At 39.9% G+C, this 18,143-nt stretch overlaps 1 protein-coding gene and 1 non-coding gene across 2 annotated transcripts; one reads left to right on the top strand and one right to left on the bottom strand.

Moving 5' to 3' along the window:
* Nucleotides 1-9,097: 9,097 nt before the first annotated feature.
* LOC150076988 (uncharacterized) lies at nucleotides 9,098-9,607 on the bottom strand. Its single transcript, XM_090385748.1, has one exon. The coding sequence runs from the start codon at nucleotides 9,605-9,607 to the stop codon at nucleotides 9,098-9,100; it is 510 nt and encodes a 169-aa protein (XP_090241874.1).
* Nucleotides 9,608-12,435: 2,828 nt separating this feature from the next.
* LOC150076987 (U2 spliceosomal RNA) lies at nucleotides 12,436-12,628 on the top strand. Its single transcript, XR_016547754.1, has one exon. It is a non-coding gene; the product is annotated as a U2 spliceosomal RNA (small nuclear RNA).
* Nucleotides 12,629-18,143: the final 5,515 nt, after the last annotated feature.

The raw sequence follows: 18,143 nt of genomic DNA, 5'->3' as shown, positions 1-18,143 counted from the left end.
TGGAGCTCGTGCTTCCTCTCTTGAGATATATGTTCGTGATGGCATTTTTTTCAGATACAGTCCGGTTTCATCAAAGTTGAAAAATTGGTTCAGTGTATAGCCCTCTTCCTCAATTAGTTTTTTCAGTATCGGCAGAAATGCCTTTGCTGCTGCTTCATCTGCACTCGCAGCTTCACCTGTTAATTTCACATTATGGAAAGCGTGACGTTTCCTGAAATTATTGAACCAGCCACTACTAGCAGTAAAGGGAGGCACTTCTTGAGGGTTTTCAGCTTTATTTCTGAGGTCTTCAAATTTGCCAATGCCTTTGCTTTTATCGTAAGCAAACTTGTTCCTGATCTCTTTGTTTGATCTTCTATTCAAACAGATAAAAGACGTTCCATCTCTTCCAGTTCTTTGTCTTGATCTAACTGATTTCGTTACACTTTGTTTTTCCTGCTATGAAAGTTGTTTTTATTTTTTCTGCATTCTTTCTAATCGTTCTCAGCGTTCCCTCATTTAGGCCTGTAGCACGCACAGTATGGCATGTGCTTTCATTCCGGTCAAAGCGTTTCACAGTTTCATATTTTTTCTTATATCGATATTGCTTTTCTTTTTCTCTCTGAATTATTTTCACCACAACGCTTCCTTTTCACACTTTTTTTCAAGTATTTTACTCGTTTTTTAGAGAATAGAGCACAATTATAAAATGAACAAAAATGAGGAGGCAAGCTTGATGTACACAAACGCACAGCGAACAAGTAGCAACTGAATAAACGACACAGCACCCGTGTACAAACTGAATAAACAATGCAGTAAAGGCGGAAACACACTATTCTCACATATTACATGCTTATGTTTACTAAAGCACATTTCTGGAGGTCACTACCATAAAACAATTTGCAGTTTCCGGTTTATTGGTGGTTCCTGCTAGTGTAGTCTTGTTATAAACCAATAATAAAAGTCGATCTAATTACATTTGCGATAATACCGATAGCTGGAATTCTGTGGATTTTTACGTTATTATGTTAAATGTGTTTCCCCTTGTTGTGTTCAGTTGGGGTGATTCCGTCCCGTTCTACTACCATTTCTTGTAAACACAAAGGCGAATCGTGCATAAGTGAATTACGTTCGTGTTCGCCGTAGCCTAGTGGTCAGGCGCGCGGGTGCATAAGTACATGTGCCTTGAGTGACCGGGGTTCAAGCCCGTGATTACTGAAGGCGGTGGTGGTGTCTTGTAAACTCCTCTGACCGTTTGGTAGTCCCGGAGTATAAACAGAAAATTTATTTATTTTATTTTATATGCGACATTGTTCCTCTATTTATAAATCGTGTATGATCGAATTCGTGTAGTGCAAACACGTATTATACGAGGACTGACAGTATAAGTTGTTAAAATTTTGTAGGAACGCTTTTTTGGCCAAGATGAGGCAGCTGAGTGTGATAGTCACACAAAAACTGGTGATCTTTCTTTTTGTTCCACAATCTGCAAAAATAAAACATAATAATAATAACATTGAATAATTCTTTTCTGTAGAGCAGGAATTTTCAACCTGTGGTGCATGATGGGCTTTAGGGAACCCATGAACCGGGCACAGAAAAAAATTGTTCTTCAACTCAGCAGAACAATGGACAAGAACAAGCAGAAAGAATGGACGTTCCAATCACTCTAGACAAGATTACCACAGCATTCTTACCCACACGTTCCAGTAGATGCTGCCTTCAGGGCCTACCCTGGAGACTCCCTAGTTGCCCCTGCAAGCTACCCTCAAGGCTGAAATGTGCCACTTAAGGGCAGTCAAGACTGCCAAGAGGACCTGAAGGAGAAAGGATCAGGAACAATACATATGGCTGATAAGAAGAGATTTCATTTGAGGATATTAGTTCTATATTTTTCCTCTAGCCCCAGATTAGACAGGAGAGCAAAGGAAAGTGAGGAAGTAGGAGAAAAAGAGATCTGTTTTTGAAAAATGAAAGGGGCTTCATCTTTTCAAAAAAATTAATATCTGACAGGGGTCCATGTGGGACTACCCCTTCCCAAATTGTTCATTCATTCTTTGGATGGAGTTCTCTGACCTCTTGCAGACCTGATGGAAAAGCATATAGACCTGAGTAAAGAGAATGGTAGATGTGAAGAGATGAGAGGCCAGAGCAATCCAGCGACCCCATCCCATATCACTCATTCCAGGGAGACTGCCAGACGGCTGGCCGCCTGGAGTAGGCCTGCCCTGCCTGGGTTCACCGGCCCTCTATCACTCTCAGACCAACAGTGGGTTGCTACAAGTGCAGCAAACCACTTAACGTGCGGAAGGGGTTGGCATTGCCTATCCGACTCGGGGTAAAAACCCATGCCTGCCCCTTCAACTACAAGCTGTTTCTAAAAAAAAAAAAAATTAAAGCACTGATTTAAGAACCGGTTTTCCATTTGCCTCTGTACATAATATAGGTGGTGTGCACCATTTCTTTTTAAACTTTCCTTCTCTGAGGTGTTAGAATTCCACCATCAAAAATCTTCTTAGTGATGAGAGTGCCGATCTGATGATATCATTGTGAACTTCTGTGGCTATACCACTGGATTGGTGCTTCCGTACCTTCCAGATATGGTATTTAAATTCGTTTATTGTAAAACCGAGTAGTTTGGCTTGTCTGTTGTTCGGTCCTTGTAAGTAGATTATTTCTGTTTCTTCAAAGTTTGTTGTTCCGAAGAACGTACTAATTTTGATCCAAATATGTTGTGCAATGGGGCAAGAGAAAAACATGAGTTACTCTTTCATATAATCTGCAGAATTGACAGAGACCATCTCCTCTGCCACCGAAACAATACTTGTTGTAAGCCACTGGCAGTCTTCCAAAGCTGATTCGCCAGGCTAGGTCTGTGTCAGGTAAGCTACAATATGTGTACTTTTCAGGGCTTTCATTGTGTTAATTACGGCATCAGCTAGAGGCAGCTGAGATGTGGGATTTGATATCCCCCTCTGTGCGTGATGGATATCCCATATTTCTGTGTAAGGTAGTGAAGGCCACCTTCGTGTCTGTCTTTACGAAATGATGGCATCCAGTCTGCTCTTGTGTTACAACTCCATGATGACCCAGTATACTTGTTTCACATTGATCCAGTGCTGATGAGTGTAACCTGCATCTATCATTTGCTTATACACTAACCAGTGGGGCATAGCAGGAGGGAAGCCGATCTGTTTGTGGTCCCAAGAAACGTTCCTTACCGAAGTAAGATACTCTGTGTCCTAGGAAGTGCTGTGTCAGGTAAGCTACAATATGTGTGCTTTTCAAGGCTTTCATTGTGTTAGTTATGGCATGGGTTAGAGGCAACTGAGATCCCCCTCTGTCCATTTTAAGAAACAGAGTGCCCTCTTTCACTTCTTGGTGTTTGTTCTCCCAGAAGAAACAGAAGAACAGTCTGTGGAATCTGTCCTCCATCTTTCTATTTATGCCTATTATATTTACGATGTGCATTATGTAGCAATAGTTTTCAAAATGGTTGCCCTTGCACAGAAACACCAAATTCCCGTGCTCCATTTGCCCAGCCTAGCTTGACACTCTCTGATCATTGTGTTCACTTCTAATACAGGTCTGTCAGTGAATATTTTAACTGTGTTGGGTTCGACTGTGATGTCAGTGGGAAGCAAGCTTATTTCAGTATCTGCCCACTTGCCCCACAGTTTCAACTTCATTTTACTTTGGTTGATGTCTAGCCCGGAAGTCTGAGAAGTTTTCTGCTATCTGAAGGAATCTTCCGACGGAGTCTGCATCTCCTGTGAGGATGACAACATCGTCAGCATATGCTAGGCTTCTGCATTGGTTGCTTGGGTGCTGGCATCGAAATACCTCAATAGTTTTTTTTCCATGTCCAGTCTCCTTAGTAGTGGCTCTAAAGCAAGCGAGAAGAGCACTGGGCTGAGGGGCAACCCTGCCTAACTCCTCTTTGACAAGTAATGATTTTGGAGCACATTCCATTGATTATTAGCTTGGTGGTGGCTTTCTCATACAGCACCCGTATGGCGTTTTGCAGTGATTTGCCTACACCAGTTTTGTTTAAGAGATCAAAAATGTATTTGTGGGAAAGTCTGCCTTGGTGAAGTCAATGAGAATAATGGCAGCTTTGTAGTTTTTCTGCTGAATGTATGCACTGAGATCTCTCAGGAACCTGATCTGAAAGTCTATATTTCTGCCTAAAATTCCATATATTTGGTTGCTTTTAATGATGTCTGTTACGCACGTCTTTAATCTTTTATTTAGTGCTTTGGCATAGATCTTGTAATCCAGATTAGTTAATGTGATGGGTCGCCTGCCAGTCCTGAATTTGCAATCCATTTTCACAGTTATTTTTTTTTAAATATCGTGTGTGCATCAAGAAAGTGGACGGGTGCAGAACCTCTTGTGAAGAAACTTTGAAATATGGTTAGCAACTTGGGTCCCAGAATTGTTTTATAAAATTCTATAGTAAGACCATCTGGACCAGGTGCTTTTTTTAACTTAAATTCATTAAGTACTGAAGAGAGCTCACCCAGTGTGAGTGGGCAATCTTGCCATGTTTTGTGCCCTGTGGCAAATCTTTCCTACATCCAGTTGTCTGGAAAATCCTTTCCAGTGTATGCAGTCCATTCCTGAGTGTAAAAATCGAATTTATCTAGTATTTCTGAGGTTGTGCTTGACGTATCATTTCCTTCTTCGATAGTGATGATAGTTCTGTCCACTTCCCTATTTTCCCGTCACAGGTCACAAAAGGCAGCAGTGGGCTTGTTTCTTTCCCTAAAGAAAGTCCTACGTTGCAGGGCCTTCATTTCTGCTTCTTGGTCAAAGAAGGTGGCGATATTGAGGTTAGCTTCTTCAACCCCACACATGTCTCCACAGCCATATGGCAGATCTCTTTCCTTCCGCAGGTGCATGAACTGTTTTTTTTTCTCCCCATATTTTGGAAGATAACTTTCAGCCTTTGTTTTAGGGTGTGCCACTGCTCCCAGGTCAGTTCGTTGTCCTGCGTTGCTGTGAGGATTTAGTGTTGCACCATGGTTAAATCTCTAGTGAGCAGTACTAGATTAAGTTTCCATCTTCCCGTTCCATGTTGTACTGGTGAGAATGGTTCGAATTTAACCATGACTAGTTTATGGTCAGAGATAACCCTATAGGCCCTAATGTTAATGTGCTTGATAGCTTCAACTTGTTGTGCTATTTTGCTTGGCATGTACCACCTGTCTATTCTTGTTCCTAATCTATTTTTTTCCCAAGTACTCCCATGTTATGTGGGGTTATTTAGTCTTCAGACATCAACAAGATCCCTTTCTTTGCAGATGTTTTTTTAATAGGTATGCTCCCCCGCTATCTTAGTTGACACCCCATTGCCAGTCTTATCAAGTATGGGGTCGAGGACACAATTAAAATCTCCCCCTATGAAGACCCATCTTGCTCCTTGTAGATATGTTCTTAGTTGTTGGAAGAAGATTATCTGGTCTCAAATTTCATTAGGTGCATAGACCAACCCGATAATTTTTCCGCCTAGCTTCCAGTTTATGCACACAATGCGCCCCCTGACGTCTCTCTGCAAATTGAAGAACTGCCCTGCCAAAGGGGACATAATGACAATGCCCACCCCTCCTGGCACGCCATTTTCCAAAACTCCAAAAGGAACACACTTTAAACCTGCATTCAAATTTTTTTTATATCTAACTGACACGAAATGCGTTTCTTGTAAGAAGATTATGCGGAGCCCTAGGACTAATATAAGCCTCCACAGATAGTGTTGCTTAAAATTCTGTCTGAGACCTCTGATGTTGAGGGTACCAAGTGTTATCATTTTGATTTTCTAAGGAGGGAGTCACATAGCCTAACCAGTGTCAAGCTGATTAGCCTTATCTGTCCTCCCATCATGCTGGAGTTGTTGCTGAGGGTTTCTCTTAGGTCTTCTGTATTGCTGTTCATTAGTTCTATTGTGCGGAACGCATCTGAGGCTACTTTCATTTGTATGATTTCTCTTTTTTCGTTAGTGACGATTTCGAAGTCCATTTTGCCAATCTCATTTTCTATGCGTTCGAGGATTTCAACTGTCTCTTTTTCCTCTTCTCCTACATTTTCTAGAAAGCTATCTGCTCCTAGAATCTTTTCTATAGTCATGTTGTAGCAGTCTATAGCTTCGGCGTTACTTTCTTGTATTTTTTCATCTGTTTTGTTGTTTGCAGGTGGTTTTTTTTTTTTTTTTGCTTTCCATGTTCCCTTCATGGAGCTGCTTTCCTCCTCTGCTGCTTTATAGTCATCTTTTTCTGGTAGTGGCCTTTTGAATGGCTTTCTTGGCCTCTCTTGTTCTGAAGTTGTCTGTTGTCTGTTTGGGCTCGTTTGTTTTGTTTCTTTCTGAGACCTCGGCATTATGTGGTTGCTGTCCAACCACTGGAAAATTTTCCCCATCAAATTTAGATTCATTATTTTCCACTGTATCTGTGTGCCCTGTTATAGTTTCTGCAAAGGATCTTTTAGGGTAGGCGTTAACTTTATGCCCCCTCTGAGCCACATTTTCCACAGGGTTTGTCACATTGCAAGCTGATGTGACCAGATTCCTTACAGTTAAAGCATTTGGATTGGTCACTTTTCGAGCTGACGTGCCCTTTTTGATTGCAGCGTAGACAAACTTTCTCCATTCCAGGATAATTAACAACCAGGCGATATCTGCCTACCATTATAATGTTTGGAACAGCCTTTGTCATCTCCATAAGTATTCTTACTTTCCCTGAGGATATGTGGGGGAACTCTGCCATTTTTTGATTTTCTACTTCCATGACTTTCCCATAGGAAGAATACTCTTGACTTTCCCAAGAGTATTCTTCAGATACCGCTCCGGTAGTTCAACAGGGTATCGATCTGTGTTAACGTATTTTCTAAAATTGCCCACCACACACTTCTTTCAGAATAGTATCCCTGGTTCCAGTGTCTTTTAGTACTACTTGGTACCTTCTTCCAGGCAGAATCGTGAAACCCTCAATTTTCATTATGTTAATGTGCTGTGTCGTGGAACTGATTGTTTCTCTATTTCTGTATTCCCATCAAGTTCAAACTCTACAGTCCATTCTCTGAAGTAGAAGGACATGATTTACTCTGTTATACTCAGTACTAAGAAAATACTTTCTTACCTGGGAGCTCCGGTAGATGCTGCCTTCAGGGCCTACCCTGGAGACTCCCTCGTTGCCCCTGCAAACTACCCTGAAGGCCAAAATGTCCCACTTAAGGGCATCAAGACTGCCAAGAAGACCTGAAGGAGAAAGGATCAGGAACAATAGATCTGGCTGATAAGAACAGATCTTGTTTGTGTACCTTTAACTCAGTTTTTTTCCTAACAGTACTGTTAGAAGCACTCCTCTGGCCAAGGTATAAGGCAAATAGCCTCACCAGGGTCAAGAGGGTGCATACACAACTATAACTTACAATTATCTAGCTTCGACCATGTCCACTCTTTAACTGTACTTTATATGTTACTTGGTTACCATCATGTTCCTTGAGCACCTCACTAGTCTGTAATACCTGCGGGCCTTCAGTCCTATTGGTGTGGCCGATGTCTTGGCTTGGGGTTCCCCCATGGACTTCTAAGGGCTCGGGTGGAAGCTATGGTGGAAAGGAGAAGAGAAAACTGACCAATCTTGAACGTTTGGGGAAGTGAGAAAAGGTAGCAGTAGTAGCTTTCAAAAGTCTGTTCCAGAAATACTCCCTGGAGGAAGGCCAGATTTTGCTCGAAGGGTGCTTAACCTCAACCTATACTATATTCTCCTATTAATATGTATGTATATATATATTTATTATTATTTTTTTCTATTTTATTTATTTTTTTAAAATTTAGTATTGTTTTTTATTTATTTTTTTTTAATTATTATTTTTTATTTATTTATTGAGGGTAACTGCTGAGTTAATGTGTTAGTGTTTTTCCGGTTACTTCTGCGTAAGGTTGTTGACAGGTGCCATTCTAAAAAGTCATAGTTACTTGGTGTTCGTGGATGTAACACAGCCGGGGTGGTAGACACCATTTTCTTTTGAAGCGGTCCTCTCTGATTAGAGTAAATTCTGTCTGGAAGAAGTTACGAAGGGAACATCTGCATGAGCTCAGAATGTGCAAGGCTGTAACTCCTCCACCTTCATATATTGCTCTGTTTCTGATCTTCCAGATGTGGTATCTGATCTCCAGGATGGTAAATAGCAAGAGTCGTTTTTCCACTGTGAAGGGGTCTGGAATGTTGAGGTAGAAAGCCTCTTCTGTAATTTTGTGGACGTTGAACTTGTGACTTACATGGTTCCATACTTGTTGCGTAGTGTGGCATTGGAAAAGCAGATGACTCGAGGTTTCTTCTTGTGTTAAGCAAAAGGGACAGGTTTTGTTGTTTGTCTTGCTCCATTTGTTCAAGTTGAATCTTGTGGGTAAGTTTTGATGGAGTGCCTTTCATGTGAAGTCTCTTTTGGATGGGTAATTCAGGTTATTGGTGTGCAGTTGCTTCCACGTTATTTCCATTATTTCCAAATTTGAGGTTTGTGCATTGACTGGTTGGCATTCCTGTGGCTGTAGGATCTTTTGGTACAAGCTTTTGATTTTTTCTGTGGCCAGATTTAGTTGGATGTTGGTTACCATCGTGTTCCTTGAGCACCTCACTATCCAGAATCTTCTTGTAATACAAACTTGGGGTCTCTGCTTTTGCTCCTGTTTTTAGTGTGTGTTATATCCGAGATATTCCAGTCCCCAGCCAGTACCTGGTGAGGCTTTCAGCTTAGTGGTCTGGGTTTTTCAATATTTCGTCTGTTAGTTTTATTGTTTCCGTCATAATTCTTGTCTGTATACAAGGCATGTCGTATCCTCCTTTGTGTTCGGGAGCTTTAACTTTTTCCTTATGGACTCCCTCGATTTGGTAGTTCCAGAAGAATCTGAAGGTGGCTGACTCCAAAGTTTTCCTGGTTTTGGCCTGCACTGGCAAGATTGTCACTGTCTACATTATTATGGGGACTATTGTAGTTTGTATAATTTTTTTTTTTCTTTGGCTTGGAAAGAGAATGTTCCCCTATTCCAATCTTTTAAGCTGTTTTTTATTTTATTAATTATTTCTTTGTCTTTTATGGGTTCAAATTTTTTTCTTGAATTTTAAGCCATAGATACGTATAGAGGCTTCATCGGCTGTGTCTGGGGCCAGTTTCCTATGTGGGGGATGTTTGTTTTTGCTTCGTTGATTTGAAGACCAGATGTTTTCCCATGCTCTTCAATTATCTTTATTAATTTTGTGTAGGAGGAGTAGTCCTTTAGGGCGGCTGTGATGTCGTCTGCATGGCATAGCAATTTGCATTCCTCTTGGTTTCTGCCAGGGAGAGGGACTCCATTTATGTTGCTGGCAGCATTGATCTTTGCCAGTAATGGTTCTATGCAGAGTATGAACAGTGTTGGGCTCAATGGACAGCCTTGTCTTACCCCGCACTCCACCTTGATGTCGTCTGTATGGTGTCCGTTTACTTGAATTTTTGTGGTTGCTTCTCTGTACAGGGATTTCACTGCTTGTGTCCACTTTTTCCCTAGATTGAATTCCAAGAGTGTTTGATGTAGATATTGATGTTGAACAGAATCAAAGGCTTTTCGAAGGTCTAAGGCTGCCAGAACCATTTTATCCTCCTTTTTGCTGATGTATTCTATGATGTCACGTATTAGTGTCAGGTTGAATTGTATCCATCTTCCTGGAACTCAGCTTGTCTGGTTTGACTTGATAATGTATTTTAGATTTGGTTTGTCTCTGTTGTTTAACACTTTTGTATAAATTTTGTAGTCAGTGTTTAATAGGGCTATTGGTCTCCAGCTGCTTATTTGATTTAAATCTTTTCCTGGCTTCAGTATTATGGTTGTTACTGATGCTAGGAATTCCTGGCTTGTTTCCGAGCTTTCCCAGAGTTGTTGGAATTTTTTTAATCACGGGCCCTAAGATTTTCCAAAATGTTTTGTAATATTCTGCTGGAAGTCTGTCTGGTCCTGGTGTTTTCTTTTTCTGGCAAGTTTTTAGGGCTGTGGTGATCTCGTCTAGAGTGATTGGAACGTCCATTCTTTCTGCTTGGCACTTTTGTAGTTTGGGATGGTTTGCTTCTTCGCTGCTGATTGTATTAGAGGGGTTGCTTATTTTGAATAGATCTGTGTAATATTTCTGGAATTCTGATTTTATTTCTTCTGTTTCTGTTACTTTATTCTGTGCTGTACTAATACATGTTATTAAGTTAGATCTTGATTCTTTTGTTTTTCTTTCATAAAAGGCTGCACTGTTGTTTTTGCTGTCCATCCATTCATTCTGCTTGGAGTTTCCATTTATGTTTTGGGCTATCTCCAGTTCTTTGATTTCTATCTCTCTTTATCTGTTGGATGATGGGGAGGTTTCCTGTTTCTGCATAGTTTCCTCTCTCGAAAATGGTGAGTTCTTTTCTTAGGGCTTTCAAGTCTTATCTTTGTTGTTTTGCTACTTTCTTCCCCTGATGTTGGAAGAAGGCTTTTGTGGCTTCTTTTGATTCCTGCCACCAGTCCCATATGTTCTCCTATGGATTATTTTGTAGGCTTTCCCATAATGCTTCATACTCTGTTTGGACTTCTGGTATTTGTAACAGGCTGGTATTTAGTTTCCAGTATCCCTCTCTGTGGTCGGCTGTTTCTATTGGCTGTAATTAATGTTATGTTTACCATACTATGGTTGGTGATGTAGCTGGTTATGTTCATGTCTACATGCTCTGTTGTTGTCTTCCCCTTGAGGATATCTGCTGTGACATATATTCTGTCATTCTTGTAGCCACTGTGTTATTTCTCCATGTATGTGAGAAAGTGTTTCCTTTACAGGCCACCCATGAGTCGATGAGACCCAAGCGCCTGCAGATTTGTCTTATCTCTGGTATGCCTGCTGTTCTTGGATTCGGGTCTCCTCCTCTTTTGTCCCTTTCCGGTACTTCCACGAAGTTCCAGTCTCCTCCTAATATTAGGTAGTCTTGTCCTTTTAATCTTCTTTCTAAGCTTTTACCTTGCTCTTGGTAATGGGTAGGGCAGTATACGTTGGCTGTCTTATAGGTGGTGGTATCATTTATCCAATCTACTGCTAGGAATTGGCCTTCAGTGTCCCTTTGTAGGTTTTGAAATTTGCCTGTGATCAGTTGTCGTATTAATATCCCTACCCCCCTACTATTCCTGGTACCCCAGCTCCAAAAGGTCTGTAATTTGAATCGATTTTCAAAATTCTTCATTTCCTTAACGCTTGTGATGTGTGTTTCTTGAATCATTAGAATTTGTATATTATTCTGTATCATTTTTAGCCATATTTCTTCCTGTTTGTTTGCATTAATAAACCCTGGGTGTTCAGGGTACCTATTTTGATTTGTGGGATATGCATTTTATGTGGTTTTTAGTTTGGTTTTCTGTATCGTTCCCACTGGTTCTTTACAGATTTTCCTAATCTGCTCAGTGGGGGTCATACCTCATTTCTTGTACAATTCTGAAAGGCTGGCTTGTAGGTCTTTTTGTGATAACTTGTCGATGTTCTTTATGCAGTCTGTGTCTCACAGTATGTGGGGTTTCTTGGGCTGCCCTTTTTCTAGGGTGAAGACTAGTTCTGGAATTCCAGCTGTCACTTTAGATTCTGTGAAGGACGTCTGTAAGAGGGACCCTTGCTGTTTCATGTTTTTGTTTTCTCCTTCTGTCTGTGTATGTTTGCCTGGGAGTGTCTAGTTTTTTAGGGGTTTTGTTTTTGACTTCCTTTGTTTCGGTCTCTTTTGCTGAGTTTAACCGACTTGTTGGAGAATCTTCCACCGTTTGGTTCTTATCTGTCTGTTCCTCTTCGTGTTTGGGACTGTTTCTTTATCAATTGGGGGTGATATTTCCCCCCAGTATTTCTGAGAGCATTTGGTAAGGGCAACTCTAGACTTTGTGGTCTGGATTTATGCATTTTCTGCATGCTTCCGTTCAGGCTTTTGCTGTGTGTCCTGGTTGTTGGCAATTGCGGCATCTTGCTCTTGGACACTGGGTGCTTAGATGTTGGGTTGAGTGACTTCGGAGACACTGCATTGCCACCCCTGTTAGTGAAGGACCAGGCACCACCTTGCTACTGTGATGATATTTGGAACAGGTTTTTCCATTGTCATGGCTATGGTCATGTTCCCGTTCTGTATGGATGGAAATTCTGCGTGTGTCATGCGTCTGATTTTGATATCGCTGCCGTATTTTGTCAGCTATCCAGTTATCTTCCATTTCGACTGGAACTCTTTGTATCCTTATAAGTTTCTTTGGCATTCCAATTGTTTGCGGGGTTACCTGTGTCTCTTTATATTTGAAGCCTTTCAGAAGAATGTCTCTTATCTCTGGGGTAGCCAGGCTAATTTGGTATCTGTTTCCTGGAAATACCGAAAACCTGAGTATCTTCGTTGGGTCAGAGACCACATTGCACGTTTGTCAAAGCAAGTCTTTGCTGTCTACTTGTTCTTCAAGGTTTACCTTAAACTGGAGTGTATTCTTCCTGTAGAATGTGGTGCTATTGTTGTACTCTAGTGTTATACTCAATACTCCTTCCAAACTGACTTTTGGAAGGCTGCGAAGTGCTTGGATCTTGCTCCACCTTTGCCACGAGTTGCCTGGTATTGCACTACCTCTAGGGTTAGCTCACTTTACTAATAAAAAAAAAAAAGCTGAACACCAATGGCTTCCCTTTTTTAAGGGGAGTGCAAATAACATGCCTGTGAAGGTGGTTTTTTATAATTTTTTAGTTTTCCTAAGATATGTAGGATCTAATATTTCCTGTTGTAGTAAATTGGAGCCGCCTCTTTTCCAGCTTCTTAAATGCTGGTTTTCCCCCGGACTAGAAAGGTGAACTCCCTTCCTATATGTAATCGACTGCACTTAGTATCTCATAGCCTGATAAGTAATTAGCACCCTACTAGCACTTTTCTGTCCCCAGGTGGTTTCGTTTTGTGGAATAAACAGATGATGATAATAATTATATCATTAAGGAAAGAAGATCGTTTTTCCCACAATTGATTTTTCATATTTCTTGCTTCTGCACAATGCGAGAACTTTATTTAGGTGTATGACAACCTCCAGTTCATTTAATTTCAAACTTGTCTAAAATTTTGAAGACGTTCCTGAAAGCAAAAAATGTTTAGGAAATTCTGTACAGGAGATTCCTTTCAAGAGGAAAGAAGGTCATCAACATCAGAATTGGAGGATGACAGTGACTTCAGCGAGCAACTTGTATATCACAGCAGCAGCACTGTGAGACTGAAGGAGATGACACCGATTATGACAGAACTGAAGGGGGGTGTATATCGGGGGGGACAAAACCATAATGTGGAGAAAAGTTGCTCCTCGTAGAAACTTTGTACACTCAAAGCAACATCACACATTTGCCAGGTGAAGGCTGCAGGTAAGAATGCAAAATCACCAATTGATTGTTTTCTCTTATTTTTTGACAATGAAATGATAAATCACAGTGATACATACTAATGAATACATTAGTATAAATCACAGTGATACACACTAATGAATACATTAGTCGTATAGCAGTGAATTATTAATTGAAGAAGGATGCTAGAAGAACGGATGAGATGTAAATTAGAGCTTTAATTGGAATATTAATTCTGGCAGGAATGTCTCGTGCAGGGGGGTGAAACGTGGCACGTTTGAGGCATAAGGATGGATTAGGTTGTGAGTTGCTGTTGACTATAGCCCAAAAGAGGTTCTCGTTTCTTCTACGGGCCATACGGTTCGACAGCATGAACGACAGATACATCAGAAAAGAAACTGATCGATTTGCAGCATTTTGTGAATTTTTGTCCATGTTTTTGGGTAGATGTCAGAGATATTATTCACTTTCGCAATATGTTACTGTCGACGAATAGCTGGTGGCATTCAGAGGTAATGTGCATTCCACCAATACATGCCAAGTAAACCAGCAAGATATGGACTGAAGATATTTACATTATGCGATGCAAAGATGGGATACACACTAAACATGGAAGTTTGTGGGAAGACAGCCTCCTGGGCCTTATGTGTTTTCAAATGCGGCCCTTGATGTGGTGATGCAGCTTGTTTGTCCAATTGAAGGAACTAACCACAATTTGACCACAGACAATTGGTTCGCCTGTGTGCCTCTGGCCTCTAAATTACTAGAAAAAAATGTTACCCGTGGCACACTTCAGAAAAATAAACGTGAACTGCCAGCTGAATTGGTGAACATGCAGGGATGCGAACCGAATAGTAGTTTATTTGCGTTCCAGGATCACACTACAATTGTCCTACATGCCAAAAAAGAACAAAAATGTGCTCCTAATATCGACCATCCACCAGGACAATGTTATAGATCCTAACAGTGGCAACAGAAGAAAGCCGGAAACTATTTCCTTTTATAGTATGATGAAAGATGGGGTAGATCTCTAGGATGAAGTGTGTGAGACGTATTCCACTTCGTGGAAAACTAAAAGATGGCCAATGGTACGTTTTTTTAGGATTTTAGACATAGCTGGAATGAATGCTGTAACTGTTCTCCGTGGTAACAATCCAGAAGTGAAATTCATTCAAAGCAAGTTTCTCGCAGAGATTGGCAAAAGTTTAGTGAATCCACAGCTCCGCAAAAGAGCTGCCACGGTAACTCTTCCAAAACCACTTCGTGCGAAACTAGGTCGTATTCAACACGAAGAAATTCCTGGACCTTCTCAACAGCGCCCACCTAAATGAGGGAGGTGTTATCAGTGCTCCTGGAAGAGAGACCGGAAAACGACGAAATTGTGTAAATTATGTGTACAGCTAATCTGTAAGGACCACACAGTCTGTCTGTAGACTTTGCATGAAAATACCTGAAGCAAATGTTGCTAGTAGTGACCAGTGGCTGATTAAGTATAGTTGGGCCCCCCCCCCCAAAAAAATAATAATAAAAAATAAATAAAAGTTAGGTGGCAAATAAATGAAATTTTGTACTTTTGAATTTTTTGCTTAAATTTTCGCTTAAATTAATCAAGATTTTTATGATGTTTACTGAAAATATTAATCTATTTTAGAACACTATAGGAAAATGTCTTGGCTTGGGGGGCCCCTAGGCATGTGCCTCATTGCCTTAATGGGTAATTTGCCACTGGTAGTGACAGTGATGAATAATAATCTAATAAACAATTAGCCTTTTTTATTTAGCTATATTGTTGTATATTAGCATAGATATATTTTTTATATATATATAAAATGTACACAGTACATTATGTGCTGTGTACTTTTTTATATTTATACACACACTGTGTGCGCACGTGCCGATACTTTTCAATATTATTATTTATATGTCACTGCTACAACATTTGCAGCAGTTCACTTCTGATAAGACATTCTTTCAGAAGTTTATTCTGTCTTCCAGGTACACCAGTACATAGCATAGCTTCCTGTTTAGGTGCGTAACGTTGAGAAGGCCCAGAAATCTTCTTTTGGTTGAATATAACTAAAGTTGTGCAACTTTTACACAAAGCAGTTTTGGCAGAAGATCGAATGGCTATTTGTTTGTAGAGTTGTTGGCTTTCACTACTGATAGCAATCTCTATGAGAAACTCACTTCTGGATTTTTGCTCTGCGGGATATTTATGGTATTGATTCCTGTAATGTCAAGAATCCTTAAAAAAAAAAACCCCAGTGGTCATTTTCTGAGACATTTCATTCTATTGTCTATTCCACATTCAATCATATTGAAGAATAATTTTTTTTTCTGATATCGCCACTGTTACTATCTATAGATTTGTCAAAGTGGGTGTTGTATGAGCACATTTGTTTCTCTTTTTTTTTTTTTGTACGTTTCAGCTGGAAGATCGCGTTTTTTTTTCTCTCCCAGTGAGCCAACAAACAGTGTTTCCCGATAATAATTTAGTAGTCAAAGGCATAATGGTAGAACCAGTTGTCATGGGGTCATATTGTGATTAGTTTCTTCAATAGAGCAAACAAGTTAATTCATTACATCCAGACATGTTTGAAAAGTTGTGTTCCTACATAAATCTTCATATTCAGTGTCTGTTCGGTCTTCATATTTGCATAATGTAGTGTGCAGTTCCTATTTTGCTTTACTGGTACGGATTCGGAGAAAAAAGAACATTTTATCCCTGAACGAACTAGCTGTTTAACTATATTTCTTTGACATCTAGCTAAAAACAAAAAAATTGTGTAAATACTGCTATCAATCTGTTTTTTCTCTTTTGTGGCTGTTATTCCTGACCTACCATTCTTATTACACAAAATGTTCCTAGTTTTAACTTCTTGCATGATACATTCCTAAAAAAAAATTCAACAATTCCTAAAAAAATTGTTTGTTAGAAAGCTAATTTGATCATCTGTTCTTCTAACATCTGATATGAATCACTATGTGGATTAACATTTCATTTTTGAATAAGACAATCCTGTAGAGATTGGCATTCTTGCTGCAGCCCTTGTACCTGGCAGATGACTTATGTTGTGGGCTGTGTGGATATTTTGGAGGCCAGCAGTTTTGCTTCATTTGGTGGTTTTATTCTTTTCGATATGGTCACACTTTCAGTTTGTGCTGCTGTGATCACGTTCTCAAAAGTCACTTTGTCAACGGATGATGTTCTGATTTGTCATCTTCATCACTGATCCTCTGATTAGTCAGCTTCATCACAGATGTTGCCTCCTAATTTTTTACTTTGAAATGATGCACCGTAGATCATTTTGCATGTCACTGTAGGTCAGTGACAACGTACAAGAGGAGCCGGATCGACGCGCTGATCAAAGAGGACTGCCGCATCACCACGGGCGAACTGTGCAATGCAGTGTGTATATTGAAACCTGCTGTGATAACCATCATAAAGGAACTAGGCTACAGTGTGGTTTGCCCGGTGGGTCCCGAAAATGCTGACACATTAGCACAAAGAAGCGCAGGAAGTCGTGTTTACGGAACTTCTTCAGCACCAAGAGAGTGAAGGAAAGGTTTTTCTTTCATGCATAGTCACAGGTGATGAGACCTGGGTCCACCATTATGACCCTGAAACAAAGAGACAGTCGATGGAGTGGCACCATCAAAATTCACTGCACAAGAATTTCAAAAGACGGCCTTCTGTTGGTAAAGTCATGGCGACATTGTTTTGGAACAAAGTCATCCTTAAGCATGGCACCACAATCAACTCAGATATGTGGAAACATTGAAAAAGCACACATCCATAGAGTTCGACCGGACAAAATCCTTAATGAAGTTCTCCTTCTCCATGACAATGCACCGCCCCGCACCAGGTTACACACAAATATAATATATACAAATATATATAGTAGAAGTAAATTGCAATACCTGAATTATATGTAAAAACTACTGAAAAAAAAAAAAAAGACAAAAGTAAAAATGTCAGGACGAATTAATGCCATTATGCTAGATTAAACATTACATACGCTTACAAATATAAATAGCATGTTTCTGTATTTATATTTTTAAACTATATAGCCCAATATTAGTGCGCGACCATGGCCTGAAAAGGGAACCAAAAATCCACCATAACTAGCTAAGTCATACTTAATCTAAAATTAACATAATAAATCAAGTGCATCATGATGCCATTATTGCATAAAGCTTACTTTGAAATGCACATAAACTTGGGGCTAGCACCTCTCTTTCCCATTTAGCTACAGTAACAGAATCACTCGTGTAAATATGGTAAGAGTAAAGCTATCTGTAGGGCTAGCAGTTATATTTGGCAAGTTTAGCATATTAAGTTATCCGTAACTTTAACTTGTCTTAAATGATATCTTAACTTAACTTAAAAATTTAATTAATTCAAAATTTACTTTTCGGCTATTTTATATACTATATTTGGTATATATTAATAAGGTGTGACTGGCATGTAACTTGCAGAAACAGATGGCTCATGTTGTTACTGATAGCATATATTGAGAGGTGCTAGCCCCAAGTTGACATGCCTTTCAAAGTAAGCTTTATGCAGTAACTGCATCGTTGATACTCTTGATTTGTTATTATGTTAATTTTAGATTAAATATGGCTTCGCTAGTTATGGTGCATTTTTAGTTCCCTTTTTTTAAGCCGTGGTTGCACACCAATATTGGGCTTTATAGTTTAAAAATAGAAATACAGAAACATGGTACGTGCCCACGCACACACACACAGAGAATTGTATCTAACAGGTAGAAAATTGAGTAGGGG

This window comes from Mastigoproctus giganteus, chromosome 12 (assembly GCF_048544385.1).
Source record: "Mastigoproctus giganteus isolate SK-2022 chromosome 12, ASM4854438v1, whole genome shotgun sequence".
Taxonomy (NCBI): Eukaryota; Metazoa; Arthropoda; class Arachnida; order Uropygi; family Thelyphonidae; genus Mastigoproctus; species Mastigoproctus giganteus.
This window is presented reverse-complemented; position numbering and strand designations above follow the sequence as displayed.